Here is a 26,597-nt window from a genome sequence, read left to right as displayed (position 1 = left end):
CTCTGGAACTTTCCCATCCTTTGAGCACCTTACCCTTTTTCACCCCTCGAACCATGGGCGGCTCGGAAACCCAATTGGAGGGGTTCGTGAAGGAAGTGGCAGGAGAGGAAGGAGCGAAGCTGGGAAGCAACAATTCGTTCCAGGACCTTGGAGAGGAAAGGGAGTTTGGAGATGGGGTGGTAATTTGAGAGTAGAGATGGGTCCAGGGCGGGTTTTTCAGGATAGGAATGATGACGGCTGTTTTTAATGGGGCGGGAACAGTACCAGTGGACAGGAAGAGGTTTATGATGTCTGTGAGTAGAGGGGCAAGAAGGTGGAGTTGGAAGATAAAGAGAGGGGTAGGAATGGGGTTGAGGGAGCAGGTGGTCAGTTTCATGCAGGTTATAGAGGTGGTGAAATAGGAGTGGGAGACTGGGTTGAAGGTGTGGAGGGAGGGATGTGTAGGGGCTGGGGTGAGAGGGGGAGATGGGGAGGGTATAAGAGACGGAATGGCAGAGGCAGTGAGCGGATCCCCTCAACTTTGGATTCAAGGAAGTCCAGCATCGCTTCACAGTTGGCATTTGAGATGAGAATGGCGTGACAGGGTGGGCGGAGGAGCCAATTGGTGATGGAGAAGAGGATTGGGGTTGTCCTTCGCCTCCAAGATTGTTCTGGAGTGGAACAACGATTTAGCAGAGGTGAGGGCGGGGTGGTAAGATTTGATAAGGTCCAGCCAGATTTGCCTATGGACAGTTATGTTTGATTTAAGCCAGGTGCATTCAGCGGCACATCTCGTGCGGCATTCCTCAGGGCTCTGTCCTTGGTTCCCTCCACTTCAATATCTATATGCTCCCACTTAGTGACATTATCCGCAGACATGAGGTCAACTTCCGCACGTCTGTGGAATATACCCAACTGTACTTCTCTGCCTCCACCCTTGACTCCAGGACCACTGCTGGCCTGACAGAATGTCTGTCAGACATCAAGTCCTGAATGAGAGCTAACTTCAGTTGAACTCAACAAGACCGAGGCCCTCATGATTGGCTCCCGTCAGTGCTTCTACACCTCAGGAGCTGATAGCATCACCATCTATGGATGCACACTCCACTTTACTAAGACAGTTCAGAACCTTGCTGTCTTGTTTGACCCTCAACTATCCTTTCTAACCCACATTCGTGCCGTGACCCGCTCTGCCTTCCCCTACCTCCGCAATATCACTCGGCTCCGCCACTGTCTCACACCACAGGCCACCGATACCCTGATACATGTATTCATAACATCGAAGGTTGACTATGCAAACTCCCTGCTTGTCGGACTACTCAACTCTTCCCTCCATTGGCTGCAGATCATTCAGAACTCCGCAGCCCGTGTCCTCTCCGTACCAGGCTCCGTGACCCTATCATTCCCCTCCTCGCCCGTCTCCACTGGCATCCCATCGCACACAGGACACTGTTCAAGATCCTGGTCCTCACCTTCATAGGCCTCCATGGCCTTGCTCACCCCCTACCTCTGCGACCTCCTAACACCCTACCATCCTGCCTGCTCCCTCCGCTCAATGGGCTACAGCCTGCTTCATGTCCCGCCTCGCCCACCCCACCATTGGCGGGGTACTCTTCTGCTACTCTGGCCCCGCCCTCTGGAGCTCTATCCCGCAGTCCCTCCTCCTTGCCCCCTCCCTTGCCTCCTTCAAGACCCATCTCAAGACCCTCCTCATCGATCGTGCTTTCAATCACCCTCCACCCTCCTCAATCCCGACCCCAGCTCGGGTCTAAAACACTAACTGTACCCCTCCTTGGGACTCCCTCCTGACGTGAAAGACGCTATACAAATGTAATTATGTTGTTGTTGTTGATTGGTAAAATACTAGACCCCCAAATAATGGAAGAGCAAAAGGACAAGCTTGAAAAGCAATTTAGGGAGAAGAACTGCAATTATAGAAGAGGTTAATAAAAATGGAAGAAGTGAATTATCTAAACATAGATTTGGATGAGGAAAATGTTGGTCAACAAAATGGAGAATTTGTTTCTATATTATTAATAATCCAACAAGTAAGGAAGCAATGGTCCATTTGTTTCAATGAAATAAAGTGGAACAAGTAGGCAAAGAATTTTACCAGGGTCTTGTAAAGTATTGCCCTTAAAAGATTCTGATTAAATAAAACTTGATTATTTTTTAAAGGTATTATTTAATTTAACACTTTAAGTGCTGACATACATTTAGGCAGATGTCTATTAAAGACAGGTAGAGAGCAAGAATCAAGGAAAAAGTGAGAAAGAGAAAGTCATAGACAATTAAGAGAACTGTGAGATTAAAGTAAAGAGAAAATGCAGAGACACACACAGAGAAAGAGATGGCTGTTACAGGGTGGTACTACAGTAAAAGTATAGAGTAAGGCTTGGTTGGCATTGTAGCCGATTGTATGCTGACATGAAAAATGCACTGTTTTCATATTCATAATGAGGTTCTCTAATGTGCAATATATAGAATATATACTTACTGAAAGAGGTGCCCATTTTAATGCTGTTCCTCCCTGTTTAAACTTTATGCTGGTAAGTACTTGCTTTCCCACAAAGTCATAGATTCGTACTGTGCCTGAATTTATATAATAATACAAGAATTAAACCATGTCTGAAATACCCAACCTTCATGCTGACTAACCTTTATCAGTTCATACTCATCTAAGTAATCACTAACTCTGCGTCTGAAAAAGAATTATTGTAATTTTGCCACTACCAATATTAAACTCACTTATCTATTCTTACTTGGAATTTTGATCTTATAGAAAGGCGGAACAGACTCGAAGGGCTGAATGGCCTACTCCTGTTCCCATGTTCCTAATTCTTTTGTTAATAATATTAGCAATTTAAATAGCTAACATTAGCAACTATATAATTGTTTATATTAGCTAATTATTATGCTAATTATTATGCTAATAATAGCTTAATTATTATTAGCTCCAATCAAGATTAGCCTAACCTTTATTTATAATAGTAATAAAAATAATCTTGAACTCAGTACACATGTATTTCGGATGAGATGTCCTTCGGATGAGATGTTAAACCCATCTGCCTGTTCAGTTGCACGTTAAAGATCCAATGGCACTATTCAACAAGAGAAGGAAGCTTCTCCCTGTGACCTGGCCAACGATCCCCCTGCATTCACTTCAATGCTGTTTGTGGGACATTGCTGTGCACAAATTGGCTGCTGCATTCGCCCACTAAACACACAACCACTACACTTTACAGTATATCCTGTGAAGGGCTTTGGAATGTACATCTGACATGTACTTCTAAGGCGCTATACCAAATGTAAGGATTATTATTATTATAATTAACTCATGGTTTACACACAATGCACTTGCATTTACAAATGGCTTAGATACATTACATAATAGTTTCCTATTTAATGGTGGAATATTTATTTGTATATGGAAAGTGAAGTAATGAATAAGAATGGCCAGAAAACTCAATGGTCAATGGGATGACATAGAAGCTTTCAAGAAATATTTTTTCATGCCTGAATTTCTTTTAAAATATTTATAGCACCACTTCACCATGCTTGATTGGGTAATTGAACTCATTGACGTTAGCATTTTTGCGAAATACAGTTGACAATTATTATTGATCTTTATATTATTTAAGTATATATACAAATAGTCTTAAGATGGATTATGTTGAAAATTGGTTAACAATGAAAATATATTTTCATATTTATTTAAACGTCATTCTAGAACGATCAAGATTAAGACTTCACCTTTTCATACAAATAGAGTTGAATGAATTCAAGCATTTCAAAAAATATTCCAAAAAATGAAATATTTATTTAAACAAAAGAAACAAAACCTACGATCAAGAGCAGTTGTTGCCATAAGATGAGTCAGAGGTGAAAGATCCATGCCCTGGATCGAGCCGGCGTGGAAAGAAAATATACTCTCGGGATCTTGAGTCTAAAAGAATTCACGTAAATTGCGTCAATAAAAGTTACTGAATAGTTGTTAAAAACTAATTGTAGGTAAGGTATTGTGTACAGTGACTTTTTAAAAAGGTATATATACATTTTTGCCTTTATCCATGTTCTATGAAATAGAAAATGTTATTGCTTTACCATTAATACCCAGGTAAGGACGGATCAGGTTCAAAGTAAACATCTGCCACCCCACAATGTGCTTTAATCTCAGTGACAGAAAGGAGATCAAAGTGAGAAAACGGGGAGAGAAAGCAGTTTAATAGACAAATGAGAAATAGACAGTTGAGCAACTGCACATGGACTGTGAAACACAGGGTTGTATAAATATGAGAGAGAAAGAGAGATATTGATTTTCAGATGGAGAAAAATGATACAACATCACATGATCGGTCTGGCTGAAGAAGGCCCTATGGCCCATAAGATCTCATCTCTCCAGAACTCCACCCTATCATCCCCCATTACTGCATTAAACTGCTTTTTAAATGAGTCTTGTGTCCTGGCCTCTGCCACCTTTCCTTGCAATAGGTTCCAATCGTTGATTACCCTCTGCATAAAGAAAAACATCCTGGTGTCTGTCCTGAAGTTGTCCTTTATCATTCTAAACCTATGTCATGATACTTCTTAATGTATTGATCTGGGTTTACTTTACCAATCCCAATTACAATTTTGTGCACCTTCATGAAGTCCCTCTGAGTCATCTTCTCTCAAGACTGAAGAATCCTGGCTTGTCTAGTCATTGCTTATAGCTTATAACACTGGGAATCATCCTTGTTGCTCTTGTTTGTACCACCTTATAGCGTGATGACTAGAATTCTGGTATTCATGGTGTGGTCTTATCAGAGCACTTTACAGCCTGAAAATAATGTCTGGGGATCTAAACTCAACTCATTTAGCAATAACGCAAATTGTTTTGACATAGTGAGTGACGAATCAACTAACAGCCTAGATCTCTCTCAGCTTCCCCCTTGACAAGTTCAATCCCATTCATGGAATATTTGTGTTTCCTACTCTTGGATCAACAATAGCAGCAGCTTGCACCTGATATAGCGTCCTCCACCCAGGGTAGCATCTCAGAGCGCTTAACTGGGGCGGGGCCTGACTCCGAGCTGGGGGGGGAGATAGACGTAAGCACAGTCGAAGAGGAAGGTCTTCAGGCGGGACTTGAATAATGGGAGAGGGGGCAAGGTGGAGGGATTGAGGGAGAGTGTTCCAGAGTTTCAGGGCATAGTGGCTGAAAGCACAACCTCCAATGGTGGGGCAGAGGGGGCAAGGGACGAGCAGGAGGCTGGTGCCAGTTCAGCAGAGGCACCAGGTGGTGGATTGGGGAGTGAGGAGGTCAGAGAGGTAGGGATCCTATTTATAATGCCTTGCGTTTATCAGTATTAAACTTCATTTGCTAGTTATTGGCACACAAGGATTATTATTCTGTGCATACCCAATCACGTTCTCTTTGTAGGATCTATGCTGCCTCTTCTGATTCCAGAGTTTCCACCAACTTGATGTCTGCAAATGTAACTATCTTACACTGAGTTTGCAAATCCAGGTCATTAATATATCCGAGGAACAGGAAGGGTCCCAGTATAGATCCCTGGCCCAGCATAGTACCTCTCCCCATTTTGACTTTGTTCTCCTCACAAAGATCCTCTGCTTCCTTCCCTTCAGCCAATTTCCATCCATGTCTTGCCCTTGATATCCAGGGTCCACGGATCGTGAAGGAGTCTTTCAAGTGGTTCTTTGTCAAATGCCTTTTGGAAGTCTAGATATACAACAGCACATGGCTTCCCAGTCTATTTGGGCTATCATCTCCTCAAAAAGTCTATGAGATTGATCAGACAAGATGTACCCTGCCTGAACCTGTGTTGGCTGTCAATTCGTAAATTATTTTTATATACATAATTTTCCATTTCCTTTCTGATGATTAACTCCATAATTTTTCCTTCAGTGGAATGAGAGGAGCAGAGAGAGAGAACGGGGGATAGGTGGAATGAGACAGGGCAGACAGATAAAGAGAAATAGAGAAAGAGAGAAGATACCACAGTATGGTAAATTTATTTTCACACTTACAATGTTTGTAAAAGAGAGATCAAGCTTCCAGATTCCACCATTGGCATCCTGTCAAAAAAGTTTATATCATCTTTTAGTTGAATGAATTAATTAAAAAATAAAGTGTAATAATGTCCTTCCATGATATTATTTTATACCTTTTAATAAATGCTTTCTTTAATAAATATATAATATACAATTCAGGGCTTGAAATCTTTGAAAAGTCTGCATCGTTTCAGCTTATACAAGAAAATAATGAGCTTTAATATGTACATTTTACCTGTTGACACATGTTCACATACGTAATATTGTAACTGGACAATAATTTAATAATTTTGCTACCTAATACTACAGATGTTTCTTTACAGAGTGCTGGAGAAGAAGGGCATATAGGAAGGAAAAATAGAAGCAACATGTACTTTATCGATAGTAAAGAAACTGTAAAGGAGGAAATTTATAGAAACTCAGGGTGTGTGTTGATTTAGCGTTCACAATGCTGAAATGGGAAGGCCGTAGAGTGGATATTGTGGAAGGATGAGATCATATGGGCCAAAGGACCTTCTTCATTCAAACTCTCTTGTGATCTTTTGAATTATTTATTCTAAGTTGCTTTTGATATTTAGCTGTAGGGAGTAGCCAATCTCCAGCAATGGACAAAGAGTGTCTTTCATAAGAAATACCCAACCAGAATTTGGTTTCTTTCTCCTTCCACATCACTATTTTACTTGTTGAATTAATTACTATGTTTGTTGTGCCATGGTTTTGTTCTGTATGTATGAAATTTATTTCTAATAAACAAGTACATGAATAAAGAATACCTGAGCAAACCAAAAGGAGTTTTCATTGTTAATCTTCACCATGTAATGGAGATTAACATTCTTTCCCACAATCAATTCATTCATTGGTTCCATTTCTAAAATATGGTCATCATTAGCAGTGTCTGCTGTATCAATGGTCTCAAAGTCCCAGACCTAAAACCACATGAAACAATTTAGTTTACCTACACATAGAAAAGATTTACAAATTGGCACACCACGAAATTTCTAATATTCTCATTTAAATAATAATTTAAATAATAATTTGGTCACTCAATCCACGACTGTTTGTGGGACATTGCTGTGCGCAATTCGCTTCCGCATTTTGCCCACAAATATACAGTCAATTCACTTTACAGTATATTCTGTGAAGCACTTTGGGACGTCTAGAAGACGTGAAAAGCGCTATTTCAATTGGAAGGATTGTTATTATTATTATTAAAATATTTCCAGTAAATACACATATACATTTATGAAGGGAGTTCTTCCCAATAAGCTGGCCCACAATCCCCCAAATAAAATTGGTCACTCACTCCATGATTGTTTGTTGGACATTATGGTGTGCAAATAGGCTGCTGTGTTTCCCACAAAGTCACACCACTTTACAGTATATCCTATGAAGAGCTTTGAGATGTCTCAACGATGTGATAATGCACAGTATCAAATTAAAGGATTATTATATATCACAAGCAGATATACTTAAAGAATACAGTTTTCTCTCATTACAAAGCACTATTTTCCCTGACAATTTGGGATGTAATGCTAATCTTTTTAAACTCCCTGTTATAATGCCATTTGATCAAGATCTTAAATTGAAGTTCACACAGATTTTTGTCAACTTTTCTCAATAGATTTGATAATATATTCCGGAGAAGAGAAACTGAGCCAGATGACAAAAAAATCCCTGCAAACTGATTTGAGACATTTCAAGGTTACAGACACTATGCAAAATCGAAGACTTATTATTAATATTGACTTCAGAAAATTAAAAGAAGTTATAACTATTTTGATGTATGCCTACAACACAATAACTCACCCGCACACATCCATCTGATCCAATAGTAATGAGCTCTCCTTCATCCAATACAAACTGATTTATAGATCCACTATGACATGGCTTGCGGTCCTTTCTGCACAATTCTATTTTGATAAGACCACCTTCCCACAACAGCATATTTCCCCATTCAGATCCAGACACCACCTGCAAAAAAAACATTACTGGATATCCTTAGACATGAGTAAAATTACTATATAAAGGTACCAGATCTGCAAGCTAAATACTTTTACCACCCAACCACAATGGATGTGAAATTTTGAAATCCACATTTTGATTTTGCACATTGAATATTTAATTACAATGCAGTTGTTCTCAGTACAAGAATGTTTTAATAAGTCATAAGCTCTCTTGAGTTTGTCTGCTCCTTCTCAGATATAGGTATCTCTTTTCCTGATATGGTTATGGGTGAGAGNAAAAAAAATAGTGCTGTCAATTTGTATGACTATGTATGACGAAAATGCCAGCCAGCAGACTTCTGGTTGCCACTGACATAATTTTGCGCACAACATGCAGGAAATGATATCAGCGTTGATCTAATGACCTTGTAATCAGATATTCTTTAGTGTGAGAAGCTAGTGAGCTTTGTGGGTGTATGCAGTGAATGTAGAGAAGGGGACCAGTGATTGTGCCTGGCTTTAAGGTGGGCTGGGATTTTATGGACTCCAACTATCCCTTTATAATGGGTTTCTACTGTACTCGATGATCTGAATGCCCTAGTTCTGTGTTCCAACTTTCTAATTAATATTCAATGGTGGTCTGAATGGCTTCCTGTGCTGCAACCTTTCTATAATTCTTTGGCGTTATACATCAATTAGGAAGGAATGGAACTGATGACAACCCTACAATATCAAAAATCAATGAAATCAAGTGTCACTTAGTCCATACTACTTCACTTACTTTCACATTTTTTCTAGACACATTATTTTATTTAATTATTGAATAATTTACAAAAATACAAAGTGGACAACTTTCCAAATATATTTCTCCTAAAATACATTAACAGCTTTATTTTTCTAGTTGACAGCAGTGGGTAGAATTAAACTGACTATACCTTTCCATCTGGGAGTTCAACATAACCCTCAATGTCTGTCAGAGCAGTTTTACCAAATCTACCAAGCTGACCTTGCAGTTTGAGGCCTGTGAAAGTCTGAGCCATCTTCCAGAACCTGTGTAGGTTAAGAAAATAAAGAAATAACAACAAATCTAAATCTTTTTTTTGGTCAAGTAATAATACTATAGCTTTATAGATGTATGTAAATATATTTATTGAATAATATTTAGATCCAATACTGCACCATAGTTCTCTATTGATATTGTGAGTTAGGGAATATTTAAGAAAATATTTTCAACTCTGATTTATTAACTCTAATCTTCCTAATTTAATAATAATAATCCATGCATTTGATATAACACCTTATCATGTCTTCGAGACGTCTCTAAATGCTTCACAGAATAATTACTCTTACCCAAATGCAAGCACCTTAAGATGAAGAAAGATATACAGCTTATAAGATATTCTTTAGACCTGTGCAGGAGCATGATTCATTGAGGATTCTATAATTTAAAGAAAATAAACTGGTCATTTCTTTGATGGGAGGCAAACTGAAGTTCTGCTGTGACACACACTTGACCTTTATACTGCAAAGGAACTGGGACATTACATGAATCCACAGGACTCAAAATCAATTGGTGATGTAGAAAATGTCATAAAGGGAAATGGCATCCATGTTTTTTTTCCCGAATTTATCTAGCCATGACCAACTCCACCTTTATAAGTGTGATGCAGAATGAAGAATAATTTAAATTATGGTTATGGGCAAACAATAGGTTGTACAATTTATCTTGGATTTAACTTAATTTTATTCACATACTTGATATGTCCTGTTCCTGAAGTAGTCAATTGTTCTTCATTTTCTGGAGAGAATGTGACCCGAAAAACATCCTGAGAAAAAGCTTTTGAACGCAGTATTATTTGTTCCTGTTTCCAGTTCCAGATAGTTAGCATATAATCCGGGTTACTACCTATGCTGGCCAGAAGCGTCCCAGATAAATTAAAGTCAGTGAAAGCATAAGCTTGTTCAGTTCCTTCTGCAAGAGAAAGAGATACAAAGAGATCATTTCTTAGAGTTGATTTGTTTGTCAGAAATAAGGTTAGGTCAAATCACCTATAAAAGTTGCTACGATTTGATAATTATATACCGAAAAAAACAGTCCTTTTCTAAATAAATAGACATTCTGAACAAAAAAGATAATATTCAAGGAGATTTACAAATATTTAGAGTGTGAGCTAATGAATCACAAAACAAGTTAATGCCCAAGAAGAGTAAGGAAATAAATACTGATACTCAAATGAACAGATATGATTACAAAGTGCAGGGTGCATCATTAAATCAGTAAGGAGAAGGATCAGTTGTGACAACTGTCACATCATGTTGTGAATTAGTTGCTAAGGTACACACAATTCTGTAATATGTAAGTCCACAAATTACAATTTGAAGGTCATGACATTGGAAGTTCATCACACACACTTTAAGGCAGAAATAAAACTCGTACACTAGAGTAACTTGATATCTGACTAATTGGGATCATCTCTGTTGTGTTTATGAAAACTGTGTAGATATTAAATTACCAGCCCTATTTCTTTTTCTATCTTTCTCTAACAGGTCTCCCCAGAGAAAGCCAGTCCTTTTCTCTTCCCACACACAGTGACGTTTTCTCTGACTGTCTCTGTCTCCCTCATACTCTTTCCAATTCTCTCTATTTGATATTCTTTGTTTTTCTCTCAATCTCTCTTTCTAAAGGAGCTCTAGTTAACAAAACTATTGTTTCTCAACTTGTTTTGGAGTATGATCCCCAAGTGGCCAGTCGTTAAATTGACCGAGGAAACTTACCTCGCAGCACTCTGTATGGAAGCAGTGTGGGGTACTCGTAGATGATAATATTAGGCTTCAGACCTTTCTCACCTATTGCAAAATACATTCTGCTTGGATGAACCTACAATGGTGAAGAAGGAAATAAGAAATTTAATCACATCTGTTTCGCTGCATACCTTGTTTTTTAAAAAATAATTCTTCAGTATGCTGACGACCACAACTTTCATTTTTTTCTCGATTACTCTCAGACTGAGTGATCGATCCATGGAGTGAATAACCCTTTGCTTGAAGGTGCTGTGATGTTCCTCCTGACTATCTTCCATAATGTCACTGTCCTTCACTATCATAGTTACTGCAGTGCTATTGAGCAAATCCAATATCGCAGAGATTTATTTTATGGATAAATCCTGTTTATCCCTACTTAACATGCAGGTGCTTGCTACTTGCTATCTTCTGAAACACGAGTAGAATTTCAGAGTATTTTAGAAAGCTACGAGTAATCACAAGATTCTAAGTACATAACTATTTAGTAAAGCTCTACTTTTTTCAAATGCAGTACAGATCAAATAGTTAAAATAAAAAATTACTGGTTCCTACAAAGTGCTTACCATATGCAATGGTTTGAGAGGAAAAAAAAACTTATTGTACCGTTACAATGCCAATTCCTCCTCCACTGCTGCTTCGAACGTACTTGTGCTCTTTGGTCTTAATATTCACTAAAACCACCAGGTTACCAGCTACGTACATTATAGTTTGTTCATCTAGAAGCTGTAAATTCACTCGCCTTGTGCAATCATAACCAAAAGAAAAGCTGGAATCAAAAATGGTCAAGGAAAGCTGAATTTATAAAATGCTTCATGCTAAATAACAGAATGGAATATTATTAAAAATCACCAACATATATGATATGAGTTATTTTTGAAGTGCAGTGATTGTTGTTATTTAGATAAATGCGGCAATTACTCTGTGGAGTCCTGTAGCTCAGTGGTTAGAGCACTTGCTTAGTAAGCGAGAGACCTGGGTTTGATTCCTGGCAGGGCGAAACCTTGGGCAAGTTTCCTTACACCACACGCTTAATAATAATTCCTCAAAAAAAACAATAATAAATTGGTCACTTCAGTCCATGACCGTTTGTGGGACACTAGTGTGCGCAATTGGCTGCCAAGTTTCGCCCATCTAACATGCAGTCAATTCACTTTACAGTATATTCTGTGAAGCGCTTTGAGATGTCTATAAGACGTGAAAAGCGCTATATCAAATGCAAGGATTATTATTATTATGTATTCATAATGTCTGACATACCGTAATAAGATGAACAACTAATGAATCTGCACTTTTTTGGTGAATTTGGATGATTGAGGAATATTGGCAGAACTCTCTGCTCTTCATCAAACTATTGTTAACATCAGTCCAAACAAGCAGATAGGATATGCTTCATTCATTAGAAATTAAACTATTCAAAATGGTAAAATAGCATGGAAAGAGTATAAAGAGCCTGAGGGATATTTTTGAAAATCAAAATAGATACATCTTTTGAAGATTGAGGCCAGACTTTGATCTCCTGGTAACCCCCTTTCCAAATTGGATGCAGTTGCAGGAAATGGTCAGGAAGCGCTGAGAGGTTAAAGTATTACTCAACACAACAAACCTGCACATAGGAGGGAATGTTCTTGGATTTTTCCATATTAACAACTTGGGTATTTTGGGGGTATATTTGTGAAAGACATAAAATGAGGAATAAAATTATATACAGTAATTGATAGGCTGTAAAACAATATTGCAGCTTCTTTGTTGCCAATAACTCACAGTACCCTGTAACTTGAGGATGTTACAATTATGAATGCATTTACGTTTTGGGCTGCATTTCTTACTTTTCCATTCTTTTCTTTTGCTTTATTAAATGCAAATATTACTATTATAAGCAGTTTTGCATTGGAATTTAACGTTATTTGAAATGCAGGAATAAGAGATTAGACAATTACTCAATAAAATGATACTTATGCATTGTGACTTTAGCAGAAACAGTTGATCGGATAGTAGTACACAAAAAGATATATCATATTTATGTATAGTTCTGGCTGAGTAGCACATATTCATACGTTTTGCTTTTGATAAAGGATACAATAATGTTAATATGTTTGGTGAGATTTCAGAGTCTGGCGAGATATATGGCTTTGAGTATAGATCCTCATAATCGTAGTAGAAATCCTCTGGGATAATTTTTTTCACTTCCTTTTTTAGTTTTTTAATCTGAGCAGCTGCAATTAAAGGGAATGTTCTTGGATTTAATGATTCTTAAATAATGATATTGTTCTGACAAACGCAGACACTTTATGCTGCCTACTGACAATGAAGAAAACATTTGTCTGAGGAAGGCCAGTCTTATATATTGTATACGAGGGAAGAGTCAAGATGTTTTAAAGGACATCCTGTTCACTACCGGGCTGCTCCTAAAGGTATATGAAACAAGTAGGAAGAGGGAAGGGAAAGAGAGGTATTAGGCAAAAGCAGATGTCTTTTAAAGCGGTTTTAGAAGCTTCTTTGCAGCAAGCTAAAATTGCAGCAAAGGCAACTTATAACCAAACACAGCATGAAGCCAGGTAAGTTATTGGACAGATGAAGCAGGATCAATGGGTTGCATCACTCCATGAGGGACGCAACTACAAAAAATAATGCCAAATCCTTCTTCAACTGGCTGAATTCTGTCGTTGGTCATAGCTGGAAGGGTCCCTCTGTGTTCATGCCAGGATTGGATAAATCCAGGGTCCTCAGCAGACCAATGAGGGTATCCTTGGAAGCTGGAAGGAGCATTATGCAGAGTTGGTGTCTAACACAATAGGCTGCAGCAGAGATCCATCTACATGCAGGTTGTAAGATCTGGCGGGAGGTGTGGAGCAGATTGAAAACCTTTATGACCATTGGGAGGAGACGGACTCTAATGGCAAGGCAGCCGGTGTGGACGGTATTAATACTAAGTTCCTAAAAACTGCTCTGTGGGAGGAGGGTGGCCAATGGAAAATGATGGGGATATTAGTTCCAAACCAAGAAACTCCAACTCACCTTGGAGCTGTCCTCCTAGCACTGGTCAACGGGACTCTCTCTGAGGCATGCACTCCGACAGTATTCCAGAGTGGAATTGTGGTATTGTTCCATAAGGAGGGCTATGCTAGTGAGACGGCAAGCTACAGAGAGATCACACTGATTTCAGTTCAGTGGCTCTCAAGGTGGTGCTTTGGGTAGTCATCGCATGTGTGTCAGATGCAAAGCTGTGCACAATTGGATGCCACGTTTTGCCCACAAAATATACAGTCACTACACTTAAAAGTATATCCTGTCAAGCACGTGATAAAGCGCTAGATCAAATGCAAGGATTATTATTATTATTGGAAGCTCATGGCCTGATCAGGAAGGAGTAAACTGGCTTCCATTCTCCCAAGGAATTTGTGGGACAGGTTGTGACTTTCTATAAGATCGCAGAATGTCGAGGAAACCCACCTGAATTACATTCATTGACTTCTTCAAGGCTTTCAATCTTAATGCTTCAAGAAGCCTTCATGATGAAACTGGAAGCCATAGGAATATATGGCAAATCTTGGATTTTATCTGGAATGCATATTCTAACCTGTAAATTTAAAGGTTGACAGTGGACTCACTTAACCTATCCCTCTTGAAAGAGAGAGGGTAAGGCAAAGCTGCCCATTGTCACCCTATTCAATGTATTCATTAATGACCTGTTGAAATGCCATGGAGGGGAACAGACTTGGTACATCTGTTCCATGTTTTTCTGACTGGATTGCGGTGCTTCTGCTTGTGGACGCACCTGGGGACCTTATCCGCTGCACTCACCATTTTAAACACTGGGCCACCCATTGGGACATGAGGGTGGATGCCCCCAGTGTGGAATCATGACTCTGCAAGGCTCAAAGGAGGACACTGAGGGTATTGAATGGAAGATTGACACAGAGCATCAGTCCCAATTGCTGATTCTTATTGGTACCTGGGATTGTGGTGGACACCAATGTTTGCTTGGACACTGTCCTGAACGAACGTGCAGAAAAGAGGTAGAAGGGACTCTGGTCGTGCTCATTTCTCTTCAAGGCCAGCAAGTTCCCAATGCAGGTCAAGCTTGGGGAATATAAGAACTGTGTGCAAGCGGTCCTTCTTTATGGATCCGAGCTCCTAGGGATCCAGTGGAGAGGCTTCCTCTGGCTCATTTGCAAAGTCCAGGGTAAAGAATTGAGGTGCAGTTGTGGTAAATATAAGAAATGACTGCAAGGAGGAGTCTCTGGCCTACGCTTACCCTGTCTCTGGACACCCTGGAGGTGGAGTCGGCTTCAAGGAGGACATATCTGTTGCAAAGCCTCGCATCTGAGGACCTGGATTATGCAGCTGGTACTAAGTAAGCCTGGAGTGTGGCAATGAACTTGGACCTCAAGAATATCAAGGTGGCTGGCACACCACAAGCTGTCCTGCAAATGTCCTACCCCGACTCTGAAAGTAGATGTTCATCAGATGTTCCTGATGAGAAAACTGCTGTGGTCTGGGGCAATAGCTGCTGGAAGGCGTTACTTCAATGCCGATTTTGTGAACACGCATTCATACATCCAGGGCTTGGAATCTACCTTGATTTGTTTGCAGAAAGATAAGCAGCTGACTCTCAAGCTCCACACCTTCAACTAGAGGAACCATCACTTAATGGGAAAGAACGTGTGTCTGAGCTGTGGGCAGGAAGATGGTGTCAAGGCTCTCGCGTATTTCATGCTCTTGAGAATTTCCATGTATAGGTGGAATTTACCACATGGAACTCTCAGTTTGGGTGGTTATTCTAAAGCATGGTGATGGGTTTCTGCAGACACTGGCTGACACCCAAAAAGTAGAAAGAAGAAATACCCACACTTGAATAACTGAATACAACCTATTTTGCAGTATAGAAGTATGGTGTACAGCAATGTAATCTTACAAAGGTACATTAAGTAGAACAAGAACAAAATATCTCTATATGTATAAAGTAATGTTTTCTATGTATAAGCATTTACCTTGTTTCGTTGCTTCTTTTGCTTCTTCAAGATGAGTTTGCTCATCTTCATCATTATCTTTACTGAATGGATTGCTTGATTCATCACTTTCTGAATCTGATTTGTTGTCCTGTAGGTTATTTTCTGCTTTGCCTATTATTGTACCATATAAAAAATTCAGTAAATCAAATATTTAGCATATTGTACTCTTAAATATTTTTACATTTCCACTGAATCAAAATACTTCTAGACTTATTTATAATAATAATACTTGCACTGGATATAGTGCTTTATCAAGTCTTTGAGACGTCTCAAAGTGCTTCACAGAATATACTATAAATTGAAATGACTGCATATTTTATGGGCGAAACGCGATAGCCAATTGCACACATCAGTGTCTTACGAACAGTCAAGGATTGAGTGACCAGATTATTATTGTTATATTTTTGAAGAGATTATTACCCCTGGAAAAGCGATATGGCAATCGACTAACAACCAAGTTCCTACTTACTGCTAGGTAAACATAGGTTTGTGGAGTAGGGAAACTTGCCCAATGTTATACCATTTTATGGAGACATTTATAGAATCAGAGAATCAAAGAAATTAAATGGGGAGATTAGAACAAAAAATGAAGTTCTAAGTACATACAGTAAATACTGAGATGATATTGCAGATTCTGTTGTCTTGAAGGAGCATGGAAACCGAGGAGGGTAGTGGGATTGAAAATACAGCTTGTCCTGAGAGCCACTGTAGTCTTGGGCCATTTGATGGGCCAAATGACTTTTTTCTATGCAGTCAATTTCTACGATTCCAAGCAACGTTCTTTGCAACACTAAACTGTTTCTTAAATTAACCAATGTTCTGGTCTCAACCATCTGGCAATTTGTTACAGTTGTTCATTTCCTTCATGTGTGAATCAATACTTCTTTGTACCTGCACAACCTTGGATCTGTGGGGAGGACGTCTCAAAGTGTATCACAGGATTTTATTGCAAAGTGTAGTGACTGTATTTTGAAGGTGAACTCAGCAATTGCTGGGGTAATGAAAATTGGTCGTGTCTCAAACCATACATGTTTCTTCCCTGCTAAAGCCTTCCAGGAAATTGTCACCTATTTTAATTTTAATGTTCACTATAACTTGTTCATCTTTTTTTAACCCCCTTTAAATTCTGTAACTTTTCTAACCACCCTCTTATTGTTATATTTGTAAACCATGTAGGAACAAATGTGTACAGAGGAAATTACAGCAGCTCTACAATAATCGAGAATCAATTAAAATAACTTATTAATTATGTGACAACCAATTGGACTCATATCAGACCTCAATTTCCTGACCAATCCAGGCAACCTTTTAAGGCACTTTATACTGTACTAGGATCAAAAAGTAAGAATGACATAATGATATACTCGTGGAGTCCTGTAGCTCAGTGGTTAGAGCACTCGCTTTGCAAGTGAGAGACCTGAGTTCAATCCCAGACAGGGCGAAACCTTGGGCAAGTTTCCTTACTCCACACGCCTAATAATAATCCCTCCAAAAAAACAAAACAATAATAAATTGGTAATTTTCAATCTACGACTGTTTGTGGGACATTGCTGTGCGCAATTGGCTGCCGCGTTCGCCCACAAATATACAGTCAATTCACTTTACAGTATGTTCTGTGAAGCGCTTTGGGACGTCCTCCTGACGTGAAAAGCGCTATATCAAATGCAAGGATTATTATTATTATTATTACAACAACTAGCATTTATATTGAGCTTTTCATGTAAAAGAATATGTTTGAAATGCTTTAGCAAATAAAATGGATTAAAAATTAGATACATGTTATATATTTATGAGTAATGTGAGCAAAATAATTTTACTTAAATAAGCTTCTACCATGCCAACTTAAATTTAAAGAATTAAACATGGCATACCATAACCAACTCTTGCAAATTATGAAATCAGATATAGAATAAGAAGTAATAAAGAAAACAGCAGCATGAGATTTTCATAAACCTTTACCTTCTTGCTGCTCTTCGGTTACTCCTACAACTGATTCTGCAGTCTCTTCATTTGGACTTTGAATGTCACTTTCTAAGTTCTTTTCATCTTCTTTTGGGGCATTACCAGATTCATCCTTTGACACAGTGTCCTCGCCAGACAGGGGCTGTTCGTTTTTATTTGTTACTGTGCCAAACAAAAATCAGAAGCCATTTTAGATTTTTAATCATGAATATACTGTAAGATTGTGAGTCCAAGTTTGTGAACACATGTGTATACTTGGTATCTGCCTTGATTGGTATGCATAGAGGTAAGCAGCTGCTGCTCAATCTCCATAGCTACAATGGATGGAACTGTTACTTAATGGGTAGGGATATGTTTTTGAGATGTAAGCAAGAGGATGATGGCAATATTCTAATGCATTTCAGGCTGAACTGTACTGCTCACCAGATAGGAAATTCTTAATACTGGTTGTCCACCTAGTGAGAGCTCCAACCTGCTTTGCTGGGTGTCAAATGGCCAACTAGTGATTATTCCCTTGGAGATATAAACAGTATAGTTTGAATAAAAAATAAATGGGGCCTCCTTGGGGCTGGGCTGACTATGTTGGCAATGAAATGTCATAATCAAGTCAATACTCATTGCATCTCCAGGGAGACAGCATGCAGTCCATACACAGGGAATTTTTCAAGTTTAGGTAACATACATATATGAAACGCTCGAACAGGTTTGGAAACTCTTAAGCATAGTAATGGATTTTCACATGTGTCAAGACACCTAGTTAACCCAAACAAATCTGTTCAAACACAGCATGCTATGGATACATTTCTGTCTTCAATAACCAATTAAGTCAACTAAATATTCCACATTTATAGGCCATATAAAATGATTATTTTTCTATGAATACCCATAATCTGACAAATCCAAAATCATTTGAACAGTATAGTTTGAATAAAAAATTCTATAAAGATATTTGTATATTCTACATAGGTACTTCAAAAAGTATGCCAGACTACATAAAACAATAACATGAACAACTAGCATGAATGGAATCAAATTAAAGTAAAAGAACATCTCAAAGCATTAAACAATGAGAAACAAAGAAGTGGAAGGAATTCAAAGGCATTTAAAAAGAATTTGGCGGGGGTCCAAGAGAACTGCAAACATAAAGGTGAAATATTAACTTTTATAGGCTCCAAGAAAGGTTTTAGAAAGGTGATAATTCAACATTACCTGCAGTTATTTACTTGGAAATTATATAATTACAATAATATGAATACAGTCAATTCTGCATAATGTTATTCTCTGTCAAGACCGGAAAAAATTATAACATTACATGACTGTTCTAAAAGTATTTAAAATTTCAAGGAGAGAAGAAAAAGATAAAAACAAATCAATATTTTACTTTAATTTCACTGTAATAAGTTTATTTTTTTAATCAAATCAGTTTTTTTACTGTTTTATCTTCGAAATTGAATCACAAAAATAACAGCCACTATACGTTTGCTAAAATACTGTACTGTAACAACCTCATTGGACTAAACTAAACTCCACCCTAAACTCCGTACCTCCATTAGTCAGGTCCTTGTCAAACTCCATTGGCTCCCGGTCACAGAATGGATTTCAAGATCCTTGTATTTAAATCCCTTCACTCCCTGGCACCCCCCAATCTCTCCAACCTGCTCTCTCCCTACACTACTACCCACTGCCTGAACTGAACTGGTTCCGGTCTCCTCCTTGTAGCTGCGGTGATCCTCCGCCCCACCATCTGTAGCCATGCCTGCAGCTGCTACACACCGACGCTGTGGAACTCTCTCCCTCAATCCCTTCATCTTGATCCCTCTCTCTCTATTTTCAGGTCAAGCTTGACGACCTTCCTCTTCGTCTGTGTCTACAGTCACCTTGCCTATCCCTTGGCTCAGCATCGGACTCCGTCACTCTTAAGCACTCCAAGACGCCGTCTGACATTAAGGGTGGTATAAAAATGCAAGTTGTGTTGTTGGGACTATCCGCCTTCCATCAACCTGCCCTGGGTTCCCATTGGATCTGACTCTTCAATCCAGATTTCAGGTGCTGGAGCAATGCTCCAGATCACTCTGGTATAACATTAATCAATCTTTTGTTAATCGGAATCACAAATTTGCAAAACATTAGATGAATTGTAACTTTATATGGCTGTAAAAATAAGCAAATGTGTACAAACATACCAAGCACAGCTGGGACCGGCCCCCAGTATAATATTATGTGGATTATAACAACAGGCGACTTAACATTATGCAAATTTAACTGTAGCAACATTTAAGTACGTTTGTGCACTTTTTTAAGTTTGGAACTATTCTGAAGGACTGTAAAAATCTTTTCTGATCATATGATCTTACCAATAATAATAGTAATCCTTACATTTTATATAACACCTTATCACATCTTCGAGACGTCCCAAAGCACATCACAGAATATACTGTACAGTGAATTGACTGTATATTTTGTGGGCGAAACTCGACAGCCAATTGGGCACAGCAGTGTCCCACAAACAGTCGTGGATTGAGTGGCCAAATTATTATTATTTTTATTTATTTGAAGAAATTATTACCCCCGGAAAAGAAATCCGGCAATCGACTAACAACTGGGTCCCTACTTACTGCTAGGTAAACAGAGGTGTGTGTGTGGAGTAAGGAAGCTTGCCCAACGTTTCGCCCTGCCTGGGAATTAAACCCTCTCACTTGTAAGGTGAGTGCTCCAACCACTAAGCTACAGGACTCCACTTAATACAGTAAAAACAGAAGCAATAATTTTCAGCTAGGTTGTAAACGTATTCAAATAATAAAGCCAAAATGTGTGTTGTTTCAATAAGTGTTTACCTTCAGTTTCTATCACAGATGCTCCAACAGAGCTTTCATCCTCTACAACGGAAACAGTTGCGTCATCCAAATTCTCACTTGTTTCTGTAACATTTCGGTCAACATCAGCAGCTTCTAACTCAGCACCTGGTTCTTGAATTTCCTCACTCTCAGCTATAATACATAAATCAAAACATTACCTAAAGTATCACATGACATTTGAGATCCAGGAGTATGACATCAATGAGATGGAAGTTTTAGAAGTTGAATAGCAACAAATTGCTGCAAACTAACAAACTGTACACCATGGAACCTAGTCCAAAAAAGGGGGACAGTGAAACAAGGAAGAAAATTTGAGAAGCACTGACAGACAAAATCTGCCTCAGGACCTATATTTTCAACCACCTCTTCAACTGACTTCCTCCCCCCCACCACCCGTTCATTCGCTCAGTCAGGTGTGTGAATCACTTTGAGACAAACTGATTTGCCTGAAAACACTTTTGTAGTCTAAAACCCAGTGCCCCGCCCCCGCCCAAACAGTTAGAATGTGCTGCTTTTTTCTAATTTCTTTGAAAGTTTGACACATTTTACAAACGTATAGCAAATATACATTTGTCAGACTTTCGAAGAAATTAGAAAAAAAAAACGCACAGCATATTCTAACCTTGGTTGGGTAAGAACAATGGAATACTCCCTTGTTGTTTTTGATCAACCAACTACACAATCTCATATTGGGAATTTAAGCATAAATGTTAGGAAATACCTCCAGGAACCAGTTCAAAAGAGTTTAGTGAAACTGGCTTGATGAGCTAAATGGCTTCCTCCTATTTCTACATTACTGTACATTCTTATATTTTTAGCAGAATGCAGAAATTTGTGTCAGTAAAGTGCACTATAGATTATTTCTAGTTGCTTTAAAGTTGTTGTTTACTTATAAAGTCTTAAACAAATAAAAGAAGTGTGTGCTGTTTTCATTTGTCTTTACTTTCTTGCTTTTCTTCCACAAAGCCTTCTTGTTTGGATTCTTCATCATCTCCAACTGAAATGGTTGGCTTATCAAGTTCCACATTTGTTTCAGTAACATCTGTTTCCTCTGATTCCTGAGTTCCCTCTTTCTCAGCTGTAATAAATCAGAGAAAAATATACTCCAACAAGAAATAATGAAAGAAACCAGAAGTAGATTCATTGGGGAAGGACACCAAAACCAAGTGAGATGCAGGAATCTGAAAATTACATGCTTGAGGATTTAGGGGAGAATCTGAGACATCTATCATAAAAGGAGAGAAGACAAAGACGATTCAACACCAGCCCCAAAAAGAAATTTGAGATGTTTATCATTAGGGAAAGGTGAGGGGAGGAATCTGAGTCAAATACATTTGAGAAGTCAATCCAGGATATAAATGCTTAAAATTGACAGAATCTAAGGAAGAAATCAAGGACGTGATTTAGGAGCACACTCTCTAAGCAGCAGAGGCATGATCCTTGAGGTATCCTACAGGAAGGAAATAAAAAGTCTGAATAATCCGCGTTTTTTTAGTCAGTTTGGTGTCTGATACTCATGGAACCCATCACTATGCTTAAGAGTATCCAAACCAAACTTAGAATTCCACATGTCTCCTGCACTTGAAAATTTCCTGTGGCTGGAATGGAATGTGCACTCTCTCCCTGGAGGGACGCATCCGACTTTCCTATTTCCAGAGGTATTAGGCACAGATTTGCAAGTGCCAAGTCTTGGGGACCCCGGAGTGCGTGTTAGGGTCTATCCAGCTAAAACCAGCTTTCCTGCGGCTTGCCCAACTAGGACCACCCCCCACCGTTTGGGCTTTGGCTTACGGGGTTAACAGGAGCTGAGTGGGAAGATTCCCTGCCCCCCGGTGACTGATCTACCCTCCCAGGTGGTGCTGATGAGGCAGGCTGGGCTGGGCTGGGCTGGGCATCAGCAGTGAGTGCCCTGGAATCCACAGGTTGCCATTGAAATCGATGACTGATTCATGTCATTATTTCCTCGTATGTTGTAACCAGCATATAAAAGAGGGGGGGGGGGGGGGGGAGGCACTGCGCCCCGGGAGCAGCTCGACTTGGGGCAATGCGAACGATGACATACATACAGGGTGTGTTTGGGGGGTGAAAGCTGTCCCACCCTGAATCACAGCTAAACAGACACCAGCTCCGCCAGCTGGCGCACCTCTCTCTCTCTCTCTCTCTCTCACACACACCACCGAGCTGACCGCACCACCAGCAGACTTAAAAGTACACGTTAAATAATTCGCTTAAAAGTTACGCCCCGGACAGACACGCTCCGAAATGAGGGTTTATTTTAAAGCGTTCATACCCTCGTCCTGTTCCGCGGACTCCATTTTGTATCGGCGGTTGCTAAGCACCCGCGCGGTGGATTGTGGGCAGCGGGGCCTCCTGGCAGCTGTGACCCGCGCTGCACCCTGGGAGTTGTAGTCTCACCCCGACACTGCCTGACTGAGCTCCACCTCAGTGCCTCGCCTTTCAGTCAATGAGATGGGTGCAGTTTTGTCCCTTATTTCAGATTTCATTCATTGAGTTGAAGCCACACTATTATGTGGGGAAAAAGGACTCTTGTGAACCAGGCTCTATTGTGTATCCTGCAACTGGGGTAGTTGGGGGTAAAGCTGGGGTGTTTACCCCCTCCCCTTTTATAATATCCTCTACACAGGGTGTCCATAAAGTCCTGTTACCCCCCCCCCCGCCTTTCTCTCTCTATACACTGCACTAGAAGACGTGGAAGAATGATGCATAATTGTGTTAGATGTACTTCATTGTATTCAGTACAAGGGTTTCACTCTACAATGGCAGCCGGTTAAGCCGGGCACAACCAGCCATGAAGCATCGTCGGGAGTCGAACCAAAGTTCCCTTAGCCTTTCCCACCCGGAAGGTGGGAAATTACTGTGCACAGTACTGCTTTACAGTTAAGCAGCAAATTCAGGGACTGTTGTTCCTTCACTGAGGAGATAGCATGTGAAGCAGGAACATCACCTGATTTCCTGCACCAGAGGAAGAAACACAGCCACTTTTATCCTGTGAGCACAGTATTTGTTACGTTTTCATGGGTTGCACTGACTCAAAGTCTATGTATGGCATTTTATTAAGATAACATATTAACAATGCTTCCAAAGTAACAAATGACGTCCTCTCTCTCTGTGACCTGGGCTTCTGCCTCCTCGTTCTCCTCGACCTCTTCACCGCATTCAACACAGTCGATCACACCATCCTCCTCCATTTCCTCTCCTCCCTCATCCACCTTAGCGGGATCACACTCGCAAGGTTTGAGTCCTACTTGGCTAATTCTTGCTTGCTAATTCTTGCTCACCAACAATACATCTCGGCATACGGTTTCTCCTCTCGCCCCTGCCTGGTCACTTTCGGGGTATCCCAAGGCTCTATCCTTGGCCCCCATCTTTTCTTTATCTACATGCTCCCTCTCAGTGATGTCATCCGCAGACTTTGGGTCAACTTCCACATGTATGTGGATGACACCCAAATCTATTTCTCCTCCTCCAGCTGCGATTCCCAGTCCGCTGATGTCCCGTCAGCTTGTTTGACGAATGTCAAGGCCTGGATGAGTCCAAATTTCCTACAACTGAATGTTGGCAAGATGGAAGCCATAGTCATCGGCTCCCGTCAATGTCTTCTCTCGTGTGAGTCTGAACTCCTCAACCTCCCCGGGCTCTACATCAGACTCACCGAATCTGTGCGCCACCTAGGCACCAGGTTCGATCCCCAGCTTTTCTTTCTATCTCACATCCGTTCCCTGACCAGGACCGCTATTTCCACCTCCATCACATTGCCCGCCTCTATCCGTACCTCACAACTCACAACAAAAGCAGCCGAAACCTTTGTCTATGCCTTTGTCACTTCCCAGCTGGACTATTCCACTCTGAGATGCAATCTTGCGTGAAGAGCACCATACGAATGTCAATTGTTGTTGTCGGTAAAAGAATAAGCAAGGTTACTGGGCCAATCATAAGAACATAAGAAATAGAAGCAGGAGTAGGCCATTCAGCCCCTCGAGCCTGCCCACCATTTAATAAGATCATGGCTAATCTTCTAACTTAATTCCATTTACCCGCCCTATCCCCATTTCCCTTAACCCCTTTAAAAATCTTATCAATCTCAGTCTTGAATATATTCAATGACTGAGCATCCACAAACTTCTGAGGTAAAGAATTCCATAAATTCATTACCCTCTGAGTGAAGAAATGTTTTCTTAACTCAGTTCTAAAGGGCTGATCCTGAGACTATGACCCCTATATTAATCCTGAGATTATGACCCCTAGTTTTAGATTCTCCAACCAGGGGAAACAGTCTCACACTATCTACCTTGTCAAGACCCTTAAGAATCGTATAGGTTTCTACAAGATCACCTCAAATTCTTCTAATCACTCATATTCAATTTTTGGTCTTCCAAAGGCAGATCAATGCTAGGAAAGAGCTATCTAACAAAAAAACTCTCAATGTGGTGTCCAAAATAAAAATCAAGACGCTTCAGATTAAAAATCTATGATCTATGATACAACTTATGTAAAGTTATGTACAAGTCGTATTTTATATGACAAACACATAGCAAATTCACAAGTACTGAACTGGCTAGTGACATTAAGGCAAGGTTTCTGTACCAGGTTTAACCCATACATACACGTCCCCGTTCTTTCGGTGCTCTCACTCATTGTTTCTCTCCCCCCAAGCTCCCATGTTGTTTGAGAACCATGAAATGTTGCCATTCACTTCCCCCCTCTCTCTTTGTGCTACCACTCACTATTTCTCTCTCCCCCTTTCGTGCTTTCTCTCTTGTTTCTTCTCCCACACTCTCCCCTCAATCACTCTATTCCCCCACCCTCTTCCCTCAATCACCGTCTCCCCTGTGAAACTGGGTTCAAGTGTTTGTCAGAAACTACACCAAGGATATCATTAAAACGTTTTATTAGCAATTATAAAACAAACACAAGCATAAGCATCACATTACACCCTACGCAATATCATTACTCGTCGTGCTTAAATGACTACTAAAACACTATCTCAACAAGATACACGCAATACTAAAATTCTAAACATAAAAGAAAAACATTATGTGATATATGAGATGTGCCTAAATAATATCTTATCTGTTTTGTATGTTGGGTGCGTGTTTTAGTAAGTAGGAGAGACACTACCGAGCAGGCTGGAAGTCGTGACGTAGTTCTTGGTCTGGCACAGGAGGTATTCACCGTCTCTGGCTTGCTTCTGGCTGCAAATGTATCTGGATTGTCTTGGTACGTTGTCTCTTTGCGGTCCACTCCGGCGAAAGCTGGACTTGTTCTCTTTGCGGTCCACTCTGGCAAGAGCTGGACTTGTCCCCTTTCTTTCTCTTCGCTCAGAGGTGCTCTTCTTCCTCTCCTTAGAGGTTCGTCCCCTTCCTCTCCTCAGTGGCTCATTTTGGCTACCGCTTTTGATACGCTTTTTCGCCAGCCATCTGTGTTCTATCTCTTTTATTCTCATGTCTTCTTTCCTACTCACTGCACTTTTCCCAGACATTCTTTCCCTATCTTCAAGTTGTTTCTCCTTGTACCACTTAGTGGTATCTTCTGGAAAAGAACAATATTCCTCCTATTCCATCTTTATCTAGCCTGACCAAACCACCTGACTCCATGTCCCTGAAGTTTGAGTAATTCATTGTCCTCCTTTCCGACTCTGTCCATGTGACCTGCTGACCTCAAGCTTTTCGCGGTTTTTTATTGCTAATTTTGTATACCTGCCCACACAGGTGGCCTCCCATCCATTCTCCTGGTCCAATTATCCTTATCTCCCTTGGGTTGCATTCCGGTGTACTCCTGCCTAGCTCGGTGTTTCTTTACTAGGACTGGGTGTGTGTGTTGCATGCCACATGCCAGTTTTTTTTTAATTCATTCTACTTAATTCATCTATTCACTACACAATCAATACTAATGATTATTATACTATAATGTCACTATTTAAATCCCCACCCTCTCCCCTCAATCACTCTCTCCCCCCATCCTCTCCCCTC

At 40.0% G+C, this 26,597-nt stretch overlaps 1 protein-coding gene and 1 non-coding gene across 2 annotated transcripts in view; one reads left to right on the top strand and one right to left on the bottom strand.

The window, feature by feature from the left end:
* Window positions 1–22,949, bottom strand: part of LOC103185541 (cilia- and flagella-associated protein 44) — a 53,491-nt gene extending 30,542 nt beyond the window's left edge. Inside the window, exons 1-15 of the mRNA XM_042334621.1 lie at window positions 22,898–22,949; window positions 21,551–21,685; window positions 20,587–20,739; window positions 17,750–17,914; window positions 15,770–15,901; window positions 12,856–12,991; window positions 11,382–11,544; window positions 10,752–10,854; window positions 9,732–9,948; window positions 8,912–9,026; window positions 7,840–8,004; window positions 6,807–6,959; window positions 6,010–6,057; window positions 3,826–3,925; window positions 2,477–2,571 (exon numbers count right to left, since the gene is read on the bottom strand). Of these exons, the coding sequence (XP_042190555.1) occupies window positions 2,477–2,571; window positions 3,826–3,925; window positions 6,010–6,057; window positions 6,807–6,959; window positions 7,840–8,004; window positions 8,912–9,026; window positions 9,732–9,948; window positions 10,752–10,854; window positions 11,382–11,544; window positions 12,856–12,991; window positions 15,770–15,901; window positions 17,750–17,914; window positions 20,587–20,739; window positions 21,551–21,685; window positions 22,898–22,922 (1,905 nt within the window). The 5' untranslated portion in view covers window positions 22,923–22,949. The remainder of the gene's footprint in view (window positions 1–2,476; window positions 2,572–3,825; window positions 3,926–6,009; window positions 6,058–6,806; window positions 6,960–7,839; window positions 8,005–8,911; window positions 9,027–9,731; window positions 9,949–10,751; window positions 10,855–11,381; window positions 11,545–12,855; window positions 12,992–15,769; window positions 15,902–17,749; window positions 17,915–20,586; window positions 20,740–21,550; window positions 21,686–22,897) is intronic.
* trnat-agu lies at window positions 11,704–11,775 on the top strand. The gene has a single exon. It is a non-coding gene; the product is annotated as a tRNA-Thr (tRNA).
* Window positions 22,950–26,597: the final 3,648 nt, after the last annotated feature.

Source organism: Callorhinchus milii, unplaced genomic scaffold (assembly GCF_018977255.1).
Source record: "Callorhinchus milii isolate IMCB2004 unplaced genomic scaffold, IMCB_Cmil_1.0 Scaffold4, whole genome shotgun sequence".
Taxonomy (NCBI): domain Eukaryota; kingdom Metazoa; phylum Chordata; class Chondrichthyes; order Chimaeriformes; family Callorhinchidae; genus Callorhinchus; species Callorhinchus milii.
Note: the sequence above shows the minus strand (reverse complement) of the source record. Positions and strands in the feature narration are given on the sequence as shown.